General features: G+C 28.4%; 1 protein-coding gene across 1 annotated transcript in view; it reads left to right on the plus strand.

Moving 5' to 3' along the window:
• LOC111618986 overlaps window positions 1–27831 on the plus strand; it is a 140704-nt gene that overhangs the window by 28926 nt on the left and 83947 nt on the right. The window contains exons 6-7 of the mRNA XM_023360615.1: window positions 10088–10286; window positions 16705–16829. Of these exons, the coding sequence (XP_023216383.1) occupies window positions 10088–10286; window positions 16705–16829 (324 nt within the window). The remainder of the gene's footprint in view (window positions 1–10087; window positions 10287–16704; window positions 16830–27831) is intronic.

Below are 27831 nucleotides of genomic sequence, written 5' to 3' on the forward strand. Positions count from 1 at the left end.
CATACTTGCTTTATTCTTCATAAGTGCTTAGCACCATATAAGGAAATTTATAAAGATCTTTTAACTAAAAGCAAGCAATCTAAAATATATTTTTTGCAAAAGGTAGAGCATGGATCTGAAGATAATGCAGAAAAATGCTCAGAGGATTAGGATATCTTGCCAAAAAGAAAATAGGAAGGATATGTTGCTCTTGGTTAATAGTGCTTAGTGATGATGAAGAAAACATTGTTTAATTTATATTAATATGTATCACTTAAGAAAATTTTAATAAAGATATTTATCTTAATTATGAAAATATAATAGCATGTTTTTTAATTTTTGGAACCTAACCCTCCCCTTTTCGTACTAGTTCTTTGTTTCGTATAACACGGATTCACATAACATGGCAATTTTTTGGAACATAACTTCCGTGTTATACGGGGGTTACCTGTACAATGTTTTTCATTTTTGTCTAAGGCAATAATGTAATTTCATCAAACATTGCTTTTATTCCAAAGGGAATATTGGCTAATGAATTTAGAACTACTTGAAAACTTCATATCTGTGAAGATGTGCTCAAGTTGGTGCTAAAATCCAACGTGAATCATTTACAGCAGGGATAGGCAACCTGCAGCCAGCATTGCATAAAATATGAATAAATACAGTCGATTCCATTTAATTGGGACACCAGTTAATCAGAGCAGCTGCTTTATTGGGCTAAATTTCAAAGAACAGAAACCAAACTAATAAATTAATACACAATTTATTCACTTAATTGGAACAGTAGCAGAAAAGGAATTCAGCAATTTTTTATATATTTTAGTAATCTTCTGAAAATGTAGGCACTATGTACACTAATGTCGTGTAGACCTACCAGTTGGCAGAGACAAAGCAATTTTGTCTTTTGCTTGGGCAGTTTGGTTTTTCTGGAGGGGTCAGCATAGAGGGATGTATTACATGGGGATTTTGTTTGAGGTGGACCTGAATGCAAGTTACTGACCCTGCTCTGGATTGGACCAGACAATCCCCTTAAAAGTAAAGGGACAAAGATCACTGGACAATTTTTTGAGGTCTCTTGACTGAGTTGGAAGACAGCTAGAGTTCCCTTGGAAAGTATTGTGTGCATAATTATGTCTAGATTCAGACAGCAGCCATCCAATCGTCGAGATTAGCATTGAGCTTGCGGATTCTACGGACACTCCTGCCAAAGTGGCCCATCTCCAAGTAAAGGAAACTGTGCTCAAAGGAAGACCATAAAATGATTTTTGGGCAAACCCTTTTCTTTCTCCCTTTTGAAAGGAAGAAAGAAAGGAAAAATTGTTCAATCAGGAATGGATCAAATGGTCAACCCTTGTGTACATCACTACTAATATTTGGCAACACTAGCATTATGTGAATCGGTTATCTATCATTGTGAGTCTGGCAAATTTATAGTTCAAATATTATCTGTGTTTTTGGCTTAATAAAGCATTAAATAGGTACCTAATTATTATTTTTTACCTACATATTAGATATTTGATTATAGAATTTATTAGTTTGTTTAATTGGGGCAGCCGCTTAATTGGGCCAAAATGGATTAGTCCCAATGTATCTCAATTAAGCGGAATCGACTGTATATCAATTTCCCAGCTTGAGGAAGTATGCAGCAAAAATTCAAATTTTATTTTCTACAACTTATATGTGAATAGTTTTTCCCGCAATGAATTTAGTAAAAATTAAAACAAGAAGCCAGCTAACGGACTTACATAGAAACTAACTTAAAACTAGCAGTGACTAATATTTAACCAAATATTTCCAATATATTATGTTTACATCAGTTTCAAAAGCTAAATTAAGTATACCTATTCCAATTTATAATTATATATGAATAAATAATTGTGATTTACTGGCATTCCCCCCTCCCCTCTTTTATCTTGTATGCAGCCTGCATCAGTTCAAAAGTTTTGAAATGCAGCCCTTACATAGAAAAAGGTTGCCCTGATTTACAGAATTATTTATCTTCAGGCCTTTAACCATACATGCAAGATGTGTTTTGAGCTCTTTTGCTCCTTTCAGTTGCCTTTTAAATTAAAAGTTGATTTGACACTGTTTTACAAAAAAAAATTTTTGTCATAAAAAGTTGCAAAACACATTTACCTTGTCAAACTCCAATAGATATTTCTTAAAATTATTTCTGATTTAACTTTTAGTATTTAATGTAACAAAAGAATTTTATTTTATTTTCCCTAAAATACTGTCTCACATCCAACCAAGTTTTACTACATGGGATATCAAATTACTAAAATATCTTTGAAAATATTTGTTTAAATAACTCATTAAAAAACGTTTTCCATTTTCCAAAAAATATTTTCAAGAACTAATTCTTAAAATTTATAAAATGTTACTTAACATAGTCTATTAAGATTTACTACATGAAATATATCAAAATATTAAAATATCTTATAAACCATGTTTTCTGGAAATTCTTAACTAACTCACCAAATAATTTTCCTTTTTGTAAAAATAAAAAATTTAGATGTAATGTTACCTATTTCTCTATCTTTAACAACAACTTTTTGCTGTAATATGATTGCATGACTTCTTCACAATCTTTTATTGGCATCCTAGTTCCACAGCAAATCTTTTTTACTTTTTTTTTTACAGATTACATAGTTTAAAATTATCTTTTTCTATAATAACTATACTTATTTAAGATGCTGTCTTTAACAATTCTTTCCAATTTTCATCTACATTTACACTATTATTTTATTGGGATTCAAATTATAAACATATTCTGTCACTTTCTTTTTAATTCATAAACCAAATGATTTTGGTACATATTTATTCCAAATGTCAATTGTCTTGAACTGTAGCAAACCAAGTAACCACTGTAGTATTGACACATTTTTTATTATTTTCTCTAATATAAATATATTTTGAATTACTTCGACTTAATGGTTTCTCTTCAGTATTACATACTGTAAGAATGTGTTTGTTACATGAGTAATTAGGTAAATGTGAACTCATTTGAACATCACTTATTAGTGAGATACATCTGATGACAACAGTATAGTTATACATGTTCTGACTTATCTAACAATATATATTTAAATAAAGGAATGCAAATAGTTTTATGCTGGTATGATGTCGTACATAGTACACCACAAAGTTGATCAATGAACTAGTGATAATTTGTGTTTTTTACTAGAAAGTTTTTTTTCATACTGAAAGTCATAAGAACAATAACACATATACTAACATTATATAGTAATGTAGCCATCATCAGCAGTTAAATGTTAATGTTGTTGAAAATTCTTGTGGATATGATATATCTGATTTATATAAGCACTAGCACAAGTAAACTGGAACTATATATTAAACAGAACAATTAACCAAAAAAAAAAAAATTTGGAACACAGCTGTATTCGATGGTTAGAAATTTTCAAATGATAGAACTGTTTTTTTGTGTGTTTCATACATTCCTGAGGAGGGCCTCTAAAAGATGGCCAAAAACGTTTGAGTATTAAAATTTTTTGTTCATTCAGTGCTGGAATGGAATTAGCATTTAGGTGTTAATTGTTCTGTTTTATATAAGCACTATAGTCATTGAAGTATTTCACCAGTAGTTAATTATCAAGACCTTCAAAAATCACTTGATAGATGTCAGTTGAAAGTATAACTATACTGTAGTCATCAGATGTATCCACTAATAGATGAATGTGAATTCATTTGAACATTACTTGTATTACTTGAGAATGCCATTTGTTATGGTATTTTATTTTAAAAACTTTTCATATTTTTAATTATGATAAAATTACAAAAAGCTTAATTTCAAGTATAGAGATGAGTTTATAAAAAATTGTAAATGCTAATAATAAGTAAAATTAAAATCATTAAGTCCAACCCTACTTGAGATATGACCCGTGATCCCCTCTATCGCCTCACCCCTCAACCTTTAACCACCAAAATTTAATAGTATCAAGCCCCTAATACACAAACCTCCTTGCAAAATTTCAGAAATTTTTGACAAAAAAGCACAGGAGTTAGCTTCAAAGAGGGTTAACAGAATCATGCCCCCCCCCCACACACACACACACACACACACACACACTCAGTCAGTCAGTCTCACACGCAGTCTCTCACTCAGTCAGTCTCACACTAATAACCATATATACAGAAAAAAACCTCAAATTTTTTTTGTATTTCTTGATATTTTAGGGTTCCTTGAGTCCAAAAATGCAAAAATCTTAGGGACTCATTTTTTGATTGATTGCCATACTTTCCCTCTGTTATATGTAACAGAGCCAGGAAAGTAAAAGCAGTAATTGGAGTTATATTTAACATAACATCATACATGATAACATGAACAACCCAGGATATCTTCAATTAAAAATTGAATTATGACTATTTACAAAAAAATTATAAAATTTTTCGAGTCTATCTTTCAATCTTTTAACACACCACAGAAGTAACAGTATATTGGCTTGGATAAACTTCCACAGAGCACGTGATGTTATGATTACCCAAAATCGCCACCAGAGGATCCGAACCAGTTATATATTGTGCTAAAGAACATGGTAGTTATGATCAGAAATTGTAACCATTGTTTTAATGTTAAAGGACGCCGAATCTTCAAATAAAAGGTCGGCATTTTGATCATTTTTAACTTTGTGTGTTTTCGTTATAATTTATCATGTGTTCTGTGGAAGTTTATCCAAGCCAATATATTGTTACTTCTGTGGTGTGTTAAAAGGATGAAAGATAGACTCGAAAAATTTTTATAATTTTTTGTAAATAGTCATAATTCAATTTGTAATATTTAATATAATACTGAAAATATGGATTGATAGGCAAATAGGTTTTTTGCAGTGGTTTAATTTAATTTGTGTTATTGGTTGGAATTGTTTGGATGGATTAGGAAAGTTAGACTTTTTTCCTATAAGAAATGATGGAAAAACTTTTCCAATATCTGAATTGTTTTCAAGAACAGAGATGTTTGGATAATGAAATACAGCTGTATTTAATTCCTTAATCAAGACAAGCTATTTGTTGTTTAATCCCACACTAACTCCATCCTAGAAAAGAAGCAATAAATATTTAGCTAAAATTATGTTCAAAATCTTTATGTAAGTATATATTTAATCAAAAAATTTTTTTAAATGTTTAAGTTTTGATTGTTATTTGGACTCAATACTAGATCTAAAATTACACTTCAGGAAATTTTTTTGAGTGACTGGCAACTATTAATATTTTGTGACATCATCATAATGTCATTTATCTTATACAGAAGTGCTTCCGTTACAAGCTATTGAGAACAATATTGATGATATTTGTCATTTTTCTTGCACTATTATGTTATCATCACTATTACTTTCAGTATCATATTTATTTTCATTTTTCTCTACTAAAGTATCACTCAAGTTGTCCCCCATACTATTGCCATATTCCTCAGAATTAACACCTTGTGAATTTTTTTCCTTCCTTTCTGTGTTTGAAGAGAACGCTGAAAGGAAAATGTTTTGCATTTGACAACTTAGCTTGCATAGCCATGATGACAACACTTTGCATGCTGTCAAAAGGAGGCTTTTGAGACACTTTTAATGCATGGGTACAATGCTAGCAAAAAAAAAGTGAGAAGTTTAAGAAAGAGTATGTTGAGGAAGACAAATGGCCAGAAGATTACAAAGATGACATTTGTGGTAAATTTTAACTCCTGTTCACAAATTAAATGATTACCTCTTGGATGTGCACTTAAGCTGTACACTGTAGCTATCTACTGTAAACAATGTAATTGATCACTTTTTTCCACTAAATCTGCTGAACTTTTCTGTGGCAACAATATATAATTGTACAATGAGATATTTTGAAATTATTGTACCAACCAATGCTAGTTTATACTATTGATGTCTCAGTAGCAGCACTATTGGAATGGAAAAGGTTAGCATTCTCTTCTACAAAGTATTGATTGCATGGGATTTGTCACTTGTAAATTGGTAGGAAGCAATATTAAATGATTACACCAGTTCATATTATTTCAAATCATTTATCATTAACAAATTATTTAAAATAATACTTTTACTAGGAAAATTTCATAATTTATATATTCAATAACAGAAATCAATTGCATCAGTTCATAAACAAAATTTACAGAATTTTAGAATTTAAATAAAGACTATTTCAACCACATGACCTAGTAAGCCTACTAAAACTAAGTTTGAAAGGTTAGCAATTCAATAGTTTTTAAAATTATGTATTATGAGATTTTTATGACATGAAGGTTTTTTTTATGATTCATTTTATACAGTAAAACATGGATTAGCAGAAACATTAATAATTGAAAAAAATTTAAAAAATTAAACATTGGTCTTTACTCTTCTTTCATTCTTTTATAAACAGAAGATTAATTAGATAACTTATATCAGGAATAAAAAAATAAATTTAAAAACTCATGCCAATATTTGTATAACTTATGGATACAAATTCACTGAGTTTGTATCCATAAGTTTGTATTTCAACTCGGTGAATTTGTATCCATAAGTTATACAAATATTGGCATGAGTTTTTAAATTTATTTTTTTACTTAAAGATGGAAACTGTGAAATCGCTTTTCTTTTTATATCAGGAATGACAGACCTTTTTGAGTCTGTGTTTATGCATGCCAAAGTTTGACTTTGAATAATAATTTTTAAAGAAATGAAATAAATATGCTTTAATTAGAATAAATTAAAAGAAATTACTTGAAGAGGATGATGATATACTGAACTGATTATAAAATCAAAATAAAAACTGAAATTAAGGTAAGCTCAAATTTCACAGTAAAAAATTAATGAAATGTTATGATATATTGTGTGTCAGATAGTTTCTCTCATTATATCACTTTGGGCATGGCATGTTATAGGTTTGCCTTCCCTGACCTATATTAATGATTACTTAATGTAATTGACTTACTCATTTTTAGGAACATAACTAAACTTTTGACAAATGCACAGTTACAAAATTGAACTACAGTAGAGCATCGATCATCCGAAAGAATTCCAGTCGGCAAATTTAAATTTTCGCCAGTGCTGTGGCGCTGCAATCTTTGGCTATAAAAGAATACAGACNAAGGGATCTAGTGCCACTATACTATCGCAAATGGCGCAAGTTGAAGGCTCAATCGTCAAATGGGACGAAGCAGAAATTATTAAATCGGTACATTCACCGACATTGGCGAATTGCGCAGAAAAAATTGAAATATATAAAAGCAAATTGCATGATTCATGCATCAATTCTAGAGATTCTGAAGGGTTGCCTTCGGCCTGGAAATACTTTATCAAACGATTGGACAAATCTTAATTTATTGCGGCGATTTTAATATTTTTTCGCATAAAGTGCATTTCACTGAATTTCTATATAACGTTTTAATATTTAGTTAACCTATGCTTATTTTTTCGTATACATTTTTTGTTATTTGTAACAATAATTTTTATTTATTTTATTAGTCTGTATACATTTATATATATATTTCGCTCGTTATTTTATTTTATTTGTATTTAAATTTTTGTTCTATTTTATTTATATTCGAATGTTCTTAGCCTGACGATGGCCAACTGATTTGGCTGAAAACGTTAGCTTTACATTAAATTTTTTCTCAGCAAATTAAGGTGTTTTGTTTTTTGATTTATATACTATTGCTGAGTGTGTGTACATCATCTTACATAGATGGAAAATTTTATGAAATGATATTAAGCATCACTTCTGACTTCGGTAACAGAAGATATGCTAATATTTTTTTTAATAGCCTTTCATAAGTTACACTGTTATCATAATTATTATCTTATATAACTTTTAACAAAATAACTAATTCATCATCATTTTATATATTACAAGATCATTTTGACACTTGATATTATGAAGTCTGTATTCAAAATTGTATAGAACCTGAATTACAATGTATTAATGATGTATTTTAGCTGTGATGATACCACTTTCATCAAGACACTAACCTTTCAATATATGATATGTATATTTTATAGCTCATATGAAGAGAGATGTGAATAAAGATCTATATATTAGGACACCAAGCAGTTACTAAAATATTTCAGTAATTAAACACACACACATTTTCTTAGTACATCAGGTATCAGTACTTCTGTCAGTAAACACAATCAAGCCAAATCAATACATCCAATAAAATATTTAGTAATTTACACATCATAATATCACTACAAACAGTATATGACCCATACTGAATTAAACTGTTTTCTGTACTATGACATTCCTTAGCACTATAGTACAGCTGTTAGAAATGTGAGAGTTGTACTGAATTTTTATTATATTAATGTCAATATTAACCTACCATCAGGTGTAGTATAAAACCATAAAGATGATGGTGCAATATATCAGAATGATCACTCTTTAATTTTTGATTATTAAGCAAATATTTCATGAATTCTTACAACATATTAGAAATATTATTTATGATGTATTTTTTAGTTTAAAATCATTATCATTTAGAAAACCAATAATAAAATACAAAGTAATCTTTATTGGTCTCATTCTACTCATATACTTTATTCTACTTTTTCATGGAAAAATAAAACACTATAAAATTGATTTATCTGTTTTTTCATATTACTCAAAGAATTTTCTGTTTAATAAACATTTATTATGCTTCATTATATAATATTTATACTGCATTTGTTCAGAAGTCTTCTATGTGCAATAAATAAATTGCTTTTTCACTTTTTTTTTATTTATTCAGGATTTTAATTCTAAAAAGTAGTTAATTTAAGTATTATTTCTTGAATTCACTGTACTTACCAAAACAACCAGATGATATTTTAAATTTTCAGTATATAGCAGGAAGAGGCACATGTCAAAATGATAAAATTAAATTAATAATGAAATATTGATATTTCTGATTTGTATATCCTTAAAATAGTATATCCGATGTATTGTAATGGATAGTATATCCGATAAAATAGGAATTAATGTTACAGTAGAACCCCTCTAGTCCGCCCTCGGCTAGTCCGTCACTCCAGTTAATCCGACCGTGGTCGGAGTCGAGAAACTTGTCCCAACTCGTCAGTAACTCACCATCCGTAGCGTTCTTCTGTGTTCGTTACAGTATATGTTTTACATTGTGTGTGTTTTCAACATGCCAGGAGTGAAACGTAAACAGGTTACTCTTTCATTAAATGAAAAATTAGCAGTGCGACAAAGACTGGACAGAGAGAATATTGTTTATTTTACTTTTTTCTGATAATCCGAACTTTTTTGCATTCCGACCATACCCCCAGTCCCAAAGGTGACGGATTAGAGGGGTTCTACTGTATTGAAGATTTTAGAAACAGTTGATCAAAAATGAGAACATTTTTGCTTTCTTACTTCTGATAAATTATATCCTAATTCTTAGATTATTTGAATAAAATTTTTAAGATATTAAACAAATGAATTTAATTACATCAACACACCTGAATTTTTTGCCAAGCATAAATTATTTTATTCTGAAACATTTTCAACCTACTTATTATAGGCGATCTTCAGGCTTACGATTGCAGTTCCAAAATGGAATGCAATGTTTTTTGAATACGTTTCATTTTAAATTTAAAAGATTTTTACAATAATTGTGTATATTAAATAAATGAAAAAATAAATCAATACAATAAATAAATAACAGTAAATGTACAAAAGCAGAAAATAACTTCATAAAATGAATTTATGAAGTTATTTTCTGGTTTTATAAATAAATCATATTAAAATTTATTTCTTTAGTATTAAACTTATTTAAATTAATCTTTTTTATAAATTTTAAAACATTGTAAATATATATAAATTATGAAAGATAAAATTTTTATTATATTCATAATCCCATATTTACTCCATTTTTTACCCATGTTTTTAATTTTTTTGGGGGGGAAAAATATTAATTAAACACTTTAATCTCCAAAGGTTCTATATAGTAAAAATTTAATTGAAACAATAATAACTTTTATATTAAACTGAAGTATTATTGATGATGATAAAATTTTCAAGAAATTAACAAAAAGATTAAATATTTTAAGCAATGAATTTTTTGTTTTTAATATTTATATTTATCATTATTTTACATTTTATTGAAATTATTATTATACTATTATTTGTATAGTCAACTGTTGAAGAACTTCAGAAAGTAGCCTTCCGATGCAAATTATTTAATGAACAAGCTCAGCATCTTGATAAGCGTTATCCTGATATGAAAGATGAAATTAATCGTAGACTGAATTTATTAAACAATAAATGGGAAGCAGTGGAACAAGCTGTTAATCCCCATAAACCTCAGCAAAATGAAGATGGCATTTCTCAAGGTAAGAATAATTTATTTCTAGTGTAAAAGAAATAAGAACACGTTTTCTTTCAAATGAAAAAAATTAAGGATTGTTTAAATTCATAGATTGTTTCAATAAATTTTCAATGCAAATGATACAATGGCTAATTTTCCTTTGCAGATAAAATCAATCAAATCTTAAATTTATGTTGTTCTTTAATTAAGTAGTTAAATGTTGAATAAAACAGCACAACATAATCACAAACCATTTTTTTAAAAATTTTTCTGTAAACCATTTAAGAAGTTTAATAGAAACATAACTTGTGTTCTATGTAAAATTGCCCTGATCCAAATTATACTTTTTTACAAAAAATTTCAAAATTCAAAAATAAAAAAAATTAATGAATGAACAAGGAAACAAAGTAAAATGGATGCCTGTTTTATTGCAGATATCATCATCATCATAGAGGGAAAAGAATAAACTACAAAATAAAGATTAGCTTAACACTTAGTTGAAACAATTACAATAAGAGTTAAAATTCTTAAATTTCTGTTTTGAGAAAAAACAAAAATAGTTTTATTACGCACAAGAGTAAATTCAATATATAAATAGAAAAAAATTCAAAGGAATTGTAATATAATTAGAAGTCTAATTGATAACTAAAATGAGCAGATTGAAAGATCTTATCAAATGAATTGTATGTTAAATACTGAAAGTTTTACTCTAAGATTTTTTTAATATATTAAAATCTATAAAAATATTGTGCCCAATTATAAATGTGGTAATAATAATAGTTAGTTTACAAGCTTGCTTTTAACATTTAGAGCAATGCAAATTATCCAATGAATAATTTCCCTCTGTAAATGGATTTTGATGATGATGATAATAATCAACTACAAAATTCTATATCCTTTTTAAAAAAACAATTAATTTGTTGACTGATTTAATTTTATATTAATTACCTAGAGAATATTGCATATTTTTTAATAGTAATCTTATAGCAAATGAGCAATAAAAATTTCATTCTTTGGAAATAATTATTAGTGGAAAGTAATGCATTACTAATTAAAGTTTGTATCAGGTTATATTTAATACAAATTTAAGGAACATTTAAGTTATTGACATGAATGTTGTTTATTAGATTATGTAATTATTGCACAAAAACTGATAAAGATGTAAAACTATACAGGAATGCTTATTATCCTAAGAAATTAAAATATATATATACACATTATATCATTAATCTTTTCAGCTGTAAGAATCTCATTTTAATTGAATCGTAAATAGCAAACAGATTGGACAGAATACTTTAAATAGAACATAAAAATTATGACAAAACATAAATATTGATTAGTTATTAATTGGCCTGATCAGGTTGAAAACATTAGTTAAAGTAGTAAAATATTCAATGAGTCTGAGTGTATATTGAAGTGTAAATTATTAATTTAAACAAAACGATTTGGGTGGAAGTAATGAAAAAGAAAATTGAAACTATTGTTATGAACTGAAGGGTGGATGAAGGTCAGTTTAGGCTGTGAGAGTTTGAATGTCAAGTTACAAAGGTAATTTGCTTGCCACTTCAAGGGTTGGAAAATATATTNAATTTATGTTGTTCTTTAATTAAGTAGTTAAATGTTGAATAAAACAGCACAACATAATCACAAACCATTTTTTTAAAAATTTTTCTGTAAACCATTTAAGAAGTTTAATAGAAACATAACTTGTGTTCTATGTAAAATTGCCCTGATCCAAATTATACTTTTTTACAAAAAATTTCAAAATTCAAAAATAAAAAAAATTAATGAATGAACAAGGAAACAAAGTAAAATGGATGCCTGTTTTATTGCAGATATCATCATCATCATAGAGGGAAAAGAATAAACTACAAAATAAAGATTAGCTTAACACTTAGTTGAAACAATTACAATAAGAGTTAAAATTCTTAAATTTCTGTTTTGAGAAAAAACAAAAATAGTTTTATTATGCACAAGAGTAAATTCAATATATAAATAGAAAAAAATTCAAAGGAATTGTAATATAATTAGAAGTCTAATTGATAACTAAAATGAGCAGATTGAAAGATCTTATCAAATGAATTGTATGTTAAATACTGAAAGTTTTACTCTAAGATTTTTTTAATATATTAAAATCTATAAAAATATTGTGCCCAATTATAAATGTGGTAATAATAATAGTTAGTTTACAAACTTGATTTTAACATTTAGAGCAATGCAAATTATCCAATGAATAATTTCTCTCTGTAAATGGATTTTGATGATGATGATGATGATAATCAACTACAAAATTCTATATCCTTTTTAAAAAACAGTTAATTTGTTGACTGATTTAATTTTATATTAATTACCTAGAGAATATAGCATATTTTTTAATAGTAATCTTATAGCAAATGAGCAAAAAAAATTTCATTCTTTGGAAATAATTATTAGTGGAAAGTAATGCATTACTAATTAAAGTTTGTATCAGGTTATATTTAATACAAATTTAAGGAACATTTAAGTTATTGACATGAATGTTGTTTATTAGATTATGTAATTATTGCACAAAAACTGATAAAGATGTAAAACTATACAGGAATGCTTATTATCCTAAGAAATTAAAATATATATATACACATTATATCATTAATCTTTTCAGCTGTAAGAATCTCATTTTAATTGAATCGTAAATAGCAAACAGATTGGACAGAATACTTTAAATAGAACATAAAAATTATGACAAAACATAAATGTTGATTAGTTATTAATTGGCCTGATCAGGTTGAAAACATTGGTTAAAGTAGTAAAATATTCAATGAGTCTGAGTGTATATTGAAGTGTAAATTATTAATTTAAACAAAACGATTTGGGTGGAAGTAATGAAAAAGAAAATTGAAACTATTGTTATGAACTGAAGGGTGGATGAAGGTCAGTTTAGGCTGTGAGAGTTTGAATGTCAAGTTACAAAGGTAATTTGCTTGCCACTTCAAGGGTTGGAAAATATATTTGATATTCTTGCATTTATAACATCATTTACAATCAAAGCAGCTAATAAAAATTGATATAATGATTTGTCTGCTTTGTAGTTATCAAGTAGGTGTAATTTTTCAAACATTTTTGCTTTTTTCAATAAATGATTTATTAAAGTGCCACAAAGCAGCTTAGACATAAGTTTTACCAAATATTATATCAAATTTCTTCTCACACTTTAAAGTGGCTACAGATCACCTTTGTAATATGACCTTTAAACTTTCACTGCATAAATGTTGTTGTCATAATCATTTTAAGTTTCTTTTCATTACTATCTTACTACAGTTCTTGTTTAATGAATGAATAACTCAGGAAGCATTTATGGTTGGTATCATAATCTTAATTCCAAGAATAATGCAGAAATTAACCAGATTAGTCTTTAACAGATAGTGTTGTTCAGCTTTTTTACAACCTTCCTTCCTCTCCTAGTCCTCTTTTTACCCAGTCTTTATTCAATGCCTATGGTCAAAATGCATTGTCTGAAAGAGTATTTGAATAGATTCTTTGTTTTTGTTTTAAAATATTTTATACAAAATTAACTGTTTCTGAATATTGAAAGTGGTACATTGTGTTTTTTGTAAGGTTGGTTATGGATGACAGCATCCACTATTTAGAGGTAACTATAATAGATGTCCTATTTAAAGGGTCTCGGGATTGTAAAAATATCCATTGGGTAGAGGTGTCTGTTAATGGAGGTTTCTCTTAAATGTATTAAATATTTTCTGCACAGTACATTCTCCATTATGAAACATTTGTTTTTTATTTTTATATGATTTTGCACTTATATATCATATTTTTCAATACTCTACAGCATGTTTCCTCACTTATGTATTATTCACTTTGAAATGGAAAAATTTTAAGCAACTATTGTGCTGTGCTGTACTTTGAGACTATATTCATTCTGAATGCAATTCAAAAGTGGTTTTTCTCAGGGCTGTGAAGTCAGAGTCATGAGGAAATTCTGGCCAGAGGAGTCAGAATCAGGAAAAAATGTATTGACTCTGACTCCTGCATTTTAAATTTACTTTAGTTTTTTTTTATTATTTATTTATTTATTTAAATAAAAGAAAATTTATTATATATTTATTAACTTTTAAAAATCTTTGTATTTTGTTATAATTTATTCATTTTAAATATAAAATGCATCAATTTAATTTATTAAATTCTTTGTAATATTTGTGTTTAGTAGTAAATTATTTTGACCCAATTGAATTAGAATATTTTTGAATTATTTCTTTATTATCCCTGCTCTAAATAAATACTCTATTTTTCTGAATCAGCCAGACTAATTAATCAGAGTACATATTTTTCTTTTCTGTACAAGGGGCTGAAGTATCTAGCTAGATTGCACACATTTTAGTTAGACTAACTCTTTTGAAAGGGTGAAATTGAAGTGCAAATGCTGTCAAATATATGTAGATGTAGAATTTTATCACCCTCTTTCTCCTCTTATTAACTATTTGTTAAAAATTAATTTTTATATACAAATAAATATTAATGTAAGTTAAATATTAAAAAATATTAACTATAAAACTATTTGGGTAAATAGCTCCTTTCAGAGTTTAGAATAGGGTACCCCTATGAGTGCCTTCACCCCCCTATAAAATGACTTTGTATTTAATTTTGTCGGAGTCGAGTATTTTTTACCGACTTTGCAGCCCTGGTTTTGCTTATATGCTTTCCTCACTTGTATATTATTTTTCTTGGTTTCTCTTGAAAAATGTATAAATGGAGTCTGTACTTCATGATATAAAAATTTGGAGTATATTCATTAATAAATCAAGAATATAAAGAAATGTCCTTATGAAAATCATCAGAAGTTTTAGTAATATAAAAGACTAAGCATTTCTTAATAGTTGAGTGGAGAATTAGAATCTTGGCTCATTGATATGGATTTTATAAAAGATGAATTGTAATTTAAAAAAATTATCATAATAAACATAATTAATTTATTCAAGATATTAGTTCACATAATTAACATAGTTCACACTTTTTAATTCATTAAATTAAATTTTTTAAAACATACAGATGATATAAAACAAATTTTTTTTTAATAAAGAGAATATTTTAATCTAACATTTTAAGATGTCTTCAATGATTTTCAAAAAATGAAAACTAGAATATTAAACGTACTTTGAACAGATTTAATTCTTAAGTTTGAAAAAAAAATTTGAATTTATTTAAAAAAATAGTGTAAAAGTGCTGTTCCTGCCTATTCAATAATGCAATTTATAAGGAAATTTAATAATTAAATCTATCTGTAAATCTAAGGAAAAAACCATTAACAATTTCTTTTTTAAGTGGTACAATGATAATCACAAAGATAAAATTTGTTTGATTTATGACCTCTTGACTTAGTCACCAAAACTGATAGCCCATTAAATCAAAGTTTTACTGTATAATTCATGCAATGGGAATGTCTGTTAAAGCCAAAAGTCTTATATAATAATGCAGGTTTTTCAAATGCACCATGTTAAACTAATTTGTGAATCTTTTATCTGATTTTACTTAGTTAGGTAGATAATTTTAATTACACAAAAATATATATGAGAAGTTTTCTATATTTAATATTGTCTATGTACTCACCATAGTTCTGAAACTCTAATAAACAAGTATGCTATCTAAATCAAATTAAACAAACAAACATTTTTGGCTAATATACTTCAATTGCATTTAACTAAAAAAAATAGTGTTCTTAATTAATTAAAAAGAAAACAAAATTTAAATATAAAGAACACAAAAAGTTTTATTTATTCATCTTCAAATGATGTATCGAGACACTCCCATTGTGGCATGAAGTTAAAAGCAGTGAATGCAGAGCAGAGCCCTTGTCAGCTTTTCTTTTAAGTACATGGAGTCAGAGAGTAAAATATTTTTAAACAAAATATTATGTACCAGTAAATAATACATATGTAATGTATTATTTTATACATTTTATTCCATACCATACCATAATTGGTTTATAAAATTATCAAGATCTCAAATTTTAAAAATAAAGTTTAGGAAAATTATTTATTTCTGTTGAAAAATATTTTATTACAAATTGTATGTTGTAAAATTTCCTTACATATTTTAATAATTTTATAGATAAAAATAATCTTACAGGAAAAATTTTTAAGTTTTGTAACTTTACTGTATATGTTTCAATTGTAATTAACTAGGTTGAAATTGACACAAATAATGGCTTTAGAACAGATATGAGGATTCTATATTCAGTTTAATTTCCTTTTGAAAATAGAATGAAAAAGTGAGGCAAATCAAATTGTTAATAATTCATTAATAACTTATTTGTATAACAGCACAGTTTTTCTGATTACCTAGAATTAATTTGTAAAATATTTTTATGATGATGATGATTTAAAAAGTTGACTTTGTGGATACTTATGATAAATATATTATTTTCAATTAAAAAAAAATTAAATTTGTTACAGAAGTTGGATATCAAATGAGATGTTTGAGAAAATGGTTACGTGAATTGGAAAATGATCTTAGTCCAATGACAATATCACCTGCTTGGACATTGCAAGATCTTGAAAACAAGTATAAAGAACAACTAGTGAGTACTTGCATTTTCTTTAATGAATTTAATTTAAAATTAATTATATCATGGGCCCATTCATCTCGTAAACCTAAAAAACTAGGAATTAGCCTGGAATTTTTTGGCACTGGAAAAAATCTGAAGTAGTCTGAAATTTCACTTTTTGACTGTGAGTTTTTTTTGTTAACAAGCATTGTTTAAATATACTTATGAGATCTGTCCACAGAATTCCTAAATCACTAGCAACTAAGTAGATGATGCTTATGTTGATTTTTAGCAGTAACTTTGGTAAATGACAGCAAAAACTGCAAGTTTGTATGTTGCTTAGTTTGTGTGAAATTTTGCACCAAACTTGGAAAATTTTCTATGGGGACATTTAAAATGTTGAAAACAGCATTTGAGACTGAGTCATTAGGCTAAACTCAAACTTACTAATGGTGGAAATGATCAGGGAAAAAACTTTGGAAATATTTGGAGAGAGAGTTGCTAGATGCTTCACCATGACAATGTGCTTGCCCAGACATAGCTATTAACTCATCACTTTTCAGCCACTTGGGACACAGGACAACTGTAATTCAACAACCTGTTTACTTGGTGGACTTTGTACCAGCAGACTTGTTTTTTATTTTCTAAATTAAAAATGACATTGAAAAACCAACATTATAAACAATGAAGGATTAAAAACAGTTAAAACAAATTTTATTACTTTTTGTTTACAGGTGTCCTTCGTATAACAGTAGTTACATTCTGAAAAAGTGCTGTGTTATGCAAATCCATTCTATATGAAACAAAAGACTAATACAAAACATATGGTTGGGTTTCCAGACATTTGCTCATGTCTGTTATTTGGCTAATATATACATATTTTTATTCTTAAAACTTTTGTATTATTGTATTGATAGTTTATATGAATAGTTTGTCTCATATTGAAGTTAAATGATAAATGGTAACAAGAATAAATCATTTTGCAATACACATTATTGTTTTAAACTTTCTTTAAAAGATCCATTTAGACTTAAGAAAAGTAATGCATTTATTTAAAGGTTAATCTTGGATAATGCAGAACCTTAGTTAATTGGGCTTGGATTATTGGGGTTTTACTATATTTGACAATAACACAAAATAAATTTTCATAAAAGCCAATTAGCCTAGTAGTCATTGTGATAGACTGCAGTTATAGGTATACAGTGAAAACTGCTTAGGCAACCACCTGCATTCAACAGGTGGTCGCCTAACCTGCATACCTGTCAAAATGGACAAAAATTTCTGGCACGGAATAGTTTATCCATAGAGTAATCGTATAAATTACCTGTATTAAACGACCACCTGTGTAACACAACCACAGGCATCGATTTTTGGTCCGAAACAACATACAACTGTAACAAGCGACCACTTCTGCGAATATATCTGATCTAAACTATTGTTCAACAATGTTTCCCCCCTCCTAATATAATGAATTAGTCTAAACTCTCATTCGAACCCACCTCGTCACTTCTCCTACCCTTGAAATTAGGTGCAGGTGTTAATGAATTAGTCTAGCAAAAGAAATTCATTTCAGTTTGTTTGAAATTGTCTGAAAAATGAATGAAATGCAAAGTGCTGTCATTAGAAGATCATGTTAAAGTTATCACAACAGCAATTAGCGGNCACTTCTCCTACCCTTGAAATTAGGTGCAGGTGTTAATGAATTAGTCTAGCAAAAGAAATTCATTTCAGTTTGTTTGAAATTGTCTGAAAAATGAAAGAAATGCAAAGTGCTGTCATTAGAAGATCATGTTAAAGTTATCACAACAGCAATTAGCGGCGAAGTTTAACTGTGGTGAAAACGAAATTTATTTTACCGTAGACCTACAGTATTTTCCTTGGAGATATATAATATTGTACAAGATACAATTAATCGGCTGATCTCATTGTTTGATAAAATTTATTTTTATTTCTTTATTTATTTATTTTGAAGCTCATATACAGTACACGTGCGATATATAGCTTCTGTATCAACCTATCTTATTTCCATGATACTTGTAGAAAAATAATATTGTACATGATACAATTAATCGGCTGATCTCATTGTTTGATAAAATTTATTTTTATTTCTTTATTTATTTATTTTGAAGCTCATATACAGTACTGTACTTGTGCAATAAATAGTTTATATATCAACCTACATTATTTCTAAGACATTTTTAGAAAAATAATATTCAAGTAATTTTCGCACACAAAATACTCAAAAAATAATAAACGCATTAATGCAAAAATTAGTTTTACAGGCAACCTTCTTTTTTCGATTCCGCAATGACAATCGCGGAATGTAATGAAATTGTATAATGAGAAAAAATAATAAAATCGTTTTATTAATTAATTAATAATTTTTCTTATTATACTTAAGAAAATATGTAAAAAATACAGTATTTTTAAAGTTAAAATAAGAATACACTAACGAATACCAAAACCAAAGTGATGTAGAGATATGATGCGCTTGTATATCCATGATGTAATACACGTAACTGAGGAGCGAACAAAAAAACCGAGTCAAATTAATTAAGTCAGAAAAAAGAAAGTGCACATTATAATCGAGAAAATGCAGCTATTGTATTAATCTTTAAAATATTGGTATTAAATCTGTCTTATAAAATCACAACTCCTGTAAATCGAGTTATCCGATAAGAATAAAATACAATACCAATATAGCTCTATTGTTGAAAAAATTCGTTTATTTTTGCTCACCTCAAGTTTTGCTTAGTAGAAATGGCTAAAAAGTGCGCAAAATACGTACGGAAATACGGTATTACAGCACCATCTATATTGGACGACCACCTGTCTAAAAGACCACTTTTTGAAGGAACCGTGCCATAGACAGGTTTTACTGTATTACAAATAAAAGTATTATCAATTTAATATCAGAGGAGTCTAATTTTTCCTTAATATTTAAAATCCAAACTAGTGAGAAATGAAAAAAACTAAGTGTCTTGAAATACCAGAAAAGAAACTAGGTACAGCAGTCAAAATGACTACTCTTGCAGTTACTAGAACTGCAAGAGTACATTTTGACTTCTGTACAGTTACAGTTAAATGATATTGTAATTCAAAACTTTCAAGTGAAAACATTGAAATTTAATTTTATCAGCAAGAAAAACTTTGATGAAACACCACAGTATTGGAACAGATTATTAAACCTAAATGACAGTGCACCTATCAAACATTGGCTTGCTGAACTCATCATTTCATTACCAGCAAATATCACTTATTTGTTTAACTTGGGTCACCAAGAAGAGCAAAAAAGCATATTTATGTTATATACAGTATATATATAGCGTTAAATAATAGCTTTAAGTTAATTGCTAAGTTAATCAGTTTTGCTGCATTGTTTTAACATTAGTCTCATTCTTGATTTATCTGTGTGTTAACTGAGCTAATCCATTATAGACTTTGTCTCATTTGTTTAATTTATAAGTTAAACAAACCAGGAGTCACCAAACTTTTTTCACAGTGTGTCACATAACTGAGAGAATGATGAGCACAGGCTGCATAACCATTTTGTTCAATATAGTATACTGAATACACAAAAAATAAAGAAAACCAGCATATTTATTTACCAATACACAAATACGATGGCTGCAGCAAGCTTGTAATTGCTTTTCATAGAAACTTCATTGCAGGTACTTGCATAAAAAGCGCACTGATATACAAAGTTGTGGAATTTTTCATTTCACTGATTTTCCTAAAACGTATATAATTGTCAAATGCAAAAATCAGATTGGATCAATTTTGACATTTGTACTTACACTTATTTTAATTTTTTCTATATAGTAAGTTCATCTGCAATCTATGATATTTCCATATAAATAATTATATTTTAGCTCATTTGTGTCACTGTGCGGCAGCGGGCCAGATGAATTGACCTCACAGGCCGGATCTGGCCTGCAGACCATAGTTTGGTGACCAAAGTTAAAACAAATGAAGTGATATTTGCTGGTAATGAAATGATGAGTTCATCAAGCCAATGTTTGATGGGTGGCCTGGTTTTAGTCTGATAGCACTGTCATTTAGGTTTAATAATCTGTTCCAATACTGTGGTGTTTCATCAAAGTTTTTTTTGCTGATAAAATTAAATTCCAATGTTTTCACTTGAAAGTTTTGAGTTACAGTATCATTTAACTGTAATTGTTTTTCTGTAATACAATCTCTTAATTTTTGCAAATTCCAAGTGCATGTTGAATAGTTCCTGAGTACCAGTTTTTACTTAGGATCCTTTAATTAAAAGCAATTTGTACCACACGTTTGCAAGATCATGGGAAAAATGAAAAAAATCTCAAAGTTCTATCATTAGGTCATTTCTAGTTTTAAGTGATCTTGCAAACCAGAGTTACTAAGAAAAAAACCAGATCTAGACTTTCCAAATTAGAGAATACTGAACTTAGTTTCTAAGTTAGGCTAGAGACACACTGCAATATTTTATCTTGGTGACATTTTCTTGCTTGCCTAGACACGTTGAATGACAAAATGCTTTTTTGCTCTTCCTAAGCACAGTGGGTCAAAACATTGCTGTTCATTTCCAAGACAGATCTTTTAGAGGTAGCAGCAATCTGTGTTTTGGAGATATGTTGTAGAAAACTAAAAAGAAAAAAAAGGATTAATTTTTTACATCCAATATTAGTTGACTCCATTAAAAGGAAAATTTGGGACTTTATACAAAGAGCTATGAACTTATCCTATAAAATGTTTTTTGTATTTCCAAATGAATGTCAATAGTTTTGACAAATTACTACATTTAATGGAGTCTTCTATAAAACACAGTTATTTTTGTGTTTTATAGAAGATAAAAATGTCATCATCAATAAAAACTTTGTCATTCATGGCAACTTTTATTGCATGTTTCATGGCATATGTGGTTCATGCCTTGAATGTAGGCTGTGCTTTAACACTTGGCACAGTGACAAAAAAATCACCTGTATGTACCCTCATATAAACACACAGGAAACAAGAATGTTTAATTGCCAAACTGTTGCTGGCCACCAGAACTTTTTGTCTTTGCCACCGTAGTATGTGCGCACTTATTTATCACAATGGAATTCAGCAGAGTAACACAATGTCTCTGAGACAAAATAACAGTGTGTCTATAACATTAGCTGACTGGAAAAAACACCTAAGCCACAGCTATTAAAAATGAAAGAACCTGAACAAAAAATGGGTTAAGAAAAAAATTCCAAAATTATTATTATTAACAAAACTGAATTAAAATTAACCAAGAACTTTTATGGACAAAATAAATTCAAAAATTTATCACAGCAAAACTGATTAAATTTAATTATAACTATTAAATTTAATAAGAGATGGTGTGTAATGCTTACCTCTAGTGCCAAATTACTCTGTATTTAATAATAATTATAGTGGTAAGTGGTAATATAGTTCAATTTAATCCTGTAATCATATATATATATATATATACATATACATATTATATACAGTGGAACCTCGGTATATGTCTGCTTTAGAATACATCCAATTCGGAATACGTCCTGTTTGGACGAAACAAATTTTGCTCGGTATATGACTTAATTCAATTATACGCGCCATCTATGAACAAGTAGCACTATTGGTGTACTACACTAGACTAGACGTTCGCAGTGCTACAGTTTATAACTTTTTAAATTTCTTCTGATTTTAATTTGTAAGTAACATTTTATTATTTTTATTAATCATGAATTGCAAAAGGGCAACAGAAAAATAAAAAAATGACTAGAATCACAACGGAACTGAAAAAAGAGATTGTTGAGAAATATGAAGGTGGCACGCGTGTTCGAGATTTAACGAGATTTAACTGTTGCATTCCGTATTCCGAGAACGACGATATCGACAATCGTGAAAAATAAAGACATTATTAAATTTGCTAACGTTGCGAAAGGGGTTAAATCAATTTCTAAACAGAGATCGAAGACATTAGATCATGTCGAGAAATTGCTTTTGCTTTGGATAACTGAAAAACAGTGTGCCGGCGACAGCGTATCGGAAGAAATTATTTGCGAGAAAGTTAAAAGGATACATGCTGATCTCATGAAAAATCAAGCAGAAACTAGCCAGGAAAGCGAGGTGTTTAAAGCCAGCCATTTTTTTTACATGAGAACGGATTAATCATTTTTACATTACTTCTTATGGAAAAGGTTGGTTTGGTATACGTCCTATTCGGTATAAGTCCAAACACCAGGAACGGATTAAGGTCGTATACCGAGGTTTCACTGTATATACAAAACTGACTTCTTAAATTCAAATTCAAATCCAAGCAAAATCAACAATTATTAAATTCACACTTTTGAACTGTACTTCTACAATCTTGCAATCTAGTATAATAAGAATAGCCTTACAAGATATATATCACTTTTTAAACTTTATCATTTAAATTATAAACTGTCATCTCCATCAAACCAATTTATTTGTTTGCCTATTTACAGCTGTGACTGACATTAAAGTTTCACTTGCCTATGCTCATTTTATATTTTAATTGCATACATAAAAGTTTAACATCTTAACAGGAAAATGATAGTAACAATAATTACTATTTATTGTTCCATTTTTATTCTTATTATTTATATTTAATTTTTCCATTGACAAACTTCAGTCAAATAGTTTTTATCTGCATGTGTTGTGCAAATTTCCTCAATTCAGTGATATGATCTGAATGATGATGCATTTCAAAGTATATTTTCAGCAAGTTAAATTTTACCTTAGTTTGAAAGGAGAGTAAACTTTTTCTCCTTAACTAAACAAAATGCCCTGAAATGATTGCTTAAAAGTAAAGAAAATAATTAAAAAAAAATAGTTAGATTTCATTCCTTACTGGAATTGATTAAACTAGTTTTTAAATGCCATGTAATTCTCAGTTTAATACTTTTAACACTATATACTACATATAAAATGTAAATTAAAATCATTTTTATTTAAATTTTATTTATGATATGTAGTGTACAGAGTGATCATAATTAAAGAGTAGATGTTCAGGATTTCTCTGCAGAAAGAACTATTGGACAAATCTCAACAAAATTTTGTATAGACACTGTCCTGAATACATGGTTTTTCATTTTTTGGGAATATATTTTATGTAATTCACTTGCTGGGATAAATCTGGTATTACTGTCCCCTTAATGTGCAAGTCTTACTGTAACAACATTGGCTGATCATTCTCGTGAGAAAAATCATTTCCAACATAACATAAAAGTTTGGATTGTTGAGAAGGGAGCTGTGGTTTCCCCCTGTAGCCCAGAAAAAACTTAGAGCTTGTAGTAGTCTCTATCTAAATAATTTAATATTATTTTTACTAACAAAAAATAAAAACTGCTTTTCATTAATAAAGAAACATCCTATATAACTTATTCAATTTATTCAAAAAAAAAAAAAAAGGAAAAGGTAAATGGAGCTTGCTCTACCCTGGGTTTCATACAAGCTCTTGACAGCCTGATCATGTAAACCATGATCACCAGATTTGAACTCCTTTGACTTTTCGTTGTGGGACTATCTAAAGAGTCTTGTTTATCAAGGCAATGTTCCCAACCTAACTATCTTAAAAGACAGAATTTCACAATATGAAACAACCTGACATGGGTCAGTTGCATTCAATCATCAAATGTATGAAACAGCAAATGCAGTTTCCAGAGCATGGAGATAAAGGGCACATAAAATTATCTTTAATGTGGAATATTGAATTGATAATTACATTGTAATTGCATGTGTAATTGAAATAAAATTATTGCACTTAGTTTCTTATCTCTCAAAATCTGTTAGAAAATGTACATAATATGCACATTAATGAGACAGCAGTGCCAAATTTCATCCTTGCAGCTGAATTTTGAAGTTAAATTTTTTCTCAAAAATTGAAACTTCATATTCAAGACAGTATGTATACCAAATTTGATTGAGATTTGCCCAATAATTTTTCTGTGGAGAGATCAGAACAATTACTCTTTAATTATGATTAACCTGTAATATAAACTTTGAATCCATATAAATTCTAATTTTTTTGTTGTAATGTGTTCTATGGGAATAAAGTTAGATGGCTGTATAAGTAGCTGAAGACTGTGTTTTAACAAATTCTTTGCTTCTATATATATTTCAAGAAAATTAAATTCTATAAGAATATAATTCTATTAAATGAAATGTGTAAAGTGGTAAAAAGTTTATTAATGTTACCAAAGTTTATTTGTATAACAGCACAGTTTTTCTGATTACCTAGAATTAATTTGTAAAATATTTTTATGATGATGATGATTTAAAAAGTTGACTTTGTGGATACTTATGATAAATATATTATTTTCAATTAAAAAAAAATTAAATTTGTTACAGAAGTTGGATATCAAATGAGATGTTTGAGAAAATGGTTACGTGAATTGGAAAATGATCTTAGTCCAATGACAATATCACCTGCTTGGACATTGCAAGATCTTGAAAACAAGTATAAAGAACAACTAGTGAGTACTTGCATTTTCTTTAATGAATTTAATTTAAAATTAATTATATCATGGGCCCATTCATCTCGTAAACCTAAAAAACTAGGAATTAGCCTGGAATTTTTTGGCACTGGAAAAAATCTGAAGTAGTCTGAAATTTCACTTTTTGACTGTGAGTTTTTTTTGTTAACAAGCATTGTTTAAATATACTTATGAGATCTGTCCACAGAATTCCTAAATCACTAGCAACTAAGTAGATGATGCTTATGTTGATTTTTAGCAGTAACTTTGGTAAATGACAGCAAAAACTGCAAGTTTGTATGTTGCTTAGTTTGTGTGAAATTTTGCACCAAACTTGGAAAATTTTCTATGGGGACATTTAAAATGTTGAAAACAGCATTTGAGACTGAGTCATTAGGCTAAACTCAAACTTACTAATGGTGGAAATGATCAGGGAAAAAACTTTGGAAATATTTGGAGAGAGAGTTGCTAGATGCTTCACCATGACAATGTGCTTGCCCAGACATAGCTATTAACTCATCACTTTTCAGCCACTTGGGACACAGGACAACTGTAATTCAACAACCTGTTTACTTGGTGGACTTTGTACCAGCAGACTTGTTTTTTATTTTCTAAATTAAAAATGACATTGAAAAACCAACATTATAAACAATGAAGGATTAAAAACAGTTAAAACAAATTTTATTACTTTTTGTTTACAGGTATCCTTCGTATAACACAGTAGTTACATTCTGAAAAAGTGCTGTGTTATGCAAATCCATTCTATATGAAACAAAAGACTAATACAAAACATATGGTTGGGTTTCCAGACATTTGCTCATGTCTGTTATTTGGCTAATATATACATATTTTTATTCTTAAAACTTTTGTATTATTGTATTGATAGTTTATATGAATAGTTTGTCTNTCTATTAAATGAAATGTGTAAAGTGGTAAAAAGTTTATTAATGTTACCAAAGTGATTATTGGACATGATATTTTTTTTAAATAAATTGCAAAGACAGTTGCTGTTCTAGAAAGTGTAGCTTATGATATTTTACTGTACAGGTAACCCCCGTATAACACGGGAGTTATGTTCCAAAAAATTGCCGAGTTATGCGAATCCGTGTTATACGAAACAAAGAACTAGTGCGAAAAGGGGGGTTAGGTTTTAAAACTTAAAAAACATGCTGTTAAATCCTTATTTAAATCGGGTTTATTATTCATTTTTTTCAAAGGTGAAATACTTATTATTTAAGTAAATATTTTACCAGAGGATTAATCATCCTATATGATGATCTCAGCATGAGCATCATCAACTGGTAAGTTTTTGGGTTCGTTCGTTAATAGCGGTCGCTCTGCAACGGGAGTGCACTGCTGTTTGTAGGCATTTGTAGGAAAGAAAGATGGCGGCGCCCGCACTATCGATAATATCGTGATGGAGGAATTGGGACCCTTTTTTTGCCTCTAAAATGAGCTTTTAGAGGCAAAAGAAGGGTCCCAATTGTAAAATTTAACCACTAAATGGATTATTTATTGAAAAAGCATTCAAAGTAGCCACGGAAACAATTAGAATGCTCATGCGGAGTTATGCTGATGTATAAAAGAACGCACCCTTTATTACATTTCGTGTTGTACGAGGGTTTCACCCAATTCCTGAACCGTGTTAGAGTGAACCCGCGCTATAAAACCACCGTGTTATACAGGGGATGTTTCCAATTCTCGAACCATGTTAGAGTGAATTCGTGCTACAGCAGTGCTGTGTTATACAGGGGTTACCTGTATTTATTAAATTATAATCATAGAAATTTTTCTGTTTGAATCATGTTATCTGCAATTATGTTTGGAAGTACTTTTATGAAATGCTTTTTCCATTTTCAATTTTTAGATTTATGTATTTCCATATATTTCATTTTTTTAAATACATTTCACATACAATTGTTTTTGCATTCCTTTAAAGTAGGTTGGCAATCTTTTGGGATTTATGGGTCACAATATTGTTTTATTTTGAAAAAATGAGCTGCAAATATTTATTTTTATTATAAAAGAATGCTTGGCCTAAGGAAAGGGATCTACTCTAATAAAAAGAATCGTGGGAGCTTTTCTTAGGGAAAAATTTAAAATTACTTTCTTTAAAAGTTTTAAAAAATCAAAAAAAATAAACATTTTTTTAAAGAATGCATTGTATGAAATTTACTTATTTTTAAATTACAAGCAATATATTATTTAACAAATATACAAAAATTAGAGGGAATGTCAGAATATAAATTCATACCTTAGAAATAAACTCCAGCAAAAGTTATGTTGAAAAGGTTTTCATTTCATTAAAGTTGATAGGTCTTGATTAGTTGAACATTCCAAACCATGATTTAACAGGACACTAACATATGTTGTAGGTTTCATTTTATAGTCCCAAGTACAGTATGTCATTGATAAGAAACTCTGCAATATGACAATAACAGTAAATGCTAACCAACAGGAAGTACAGGTCAAATGGGAATATGCTAGAATCATCAGACAACTAAGGGCCTCAACATAACTTACTTAGGAAATTAGAGACCTTAGAAATACAAGGCATGTTTTTT

This window comes from Centruroides sculpturatus, unplaced genomic scaffold (assembly GCF_000671375.1).
Source record: "Centruroides sculpturatus isolate CEXI.00-Female unplaced genomic scaffold, Cexi_2.0 scaffold241, whole genome shotgun sequence".
In the NCBI taxonomy this organism is placed as follows: domain Eukaryota; kingdom Metazoa; phylum Arthropoda; class Arachnida; order Scorpiones; family Buthidae; genus Centruroides; species Centruroides sculpturatus.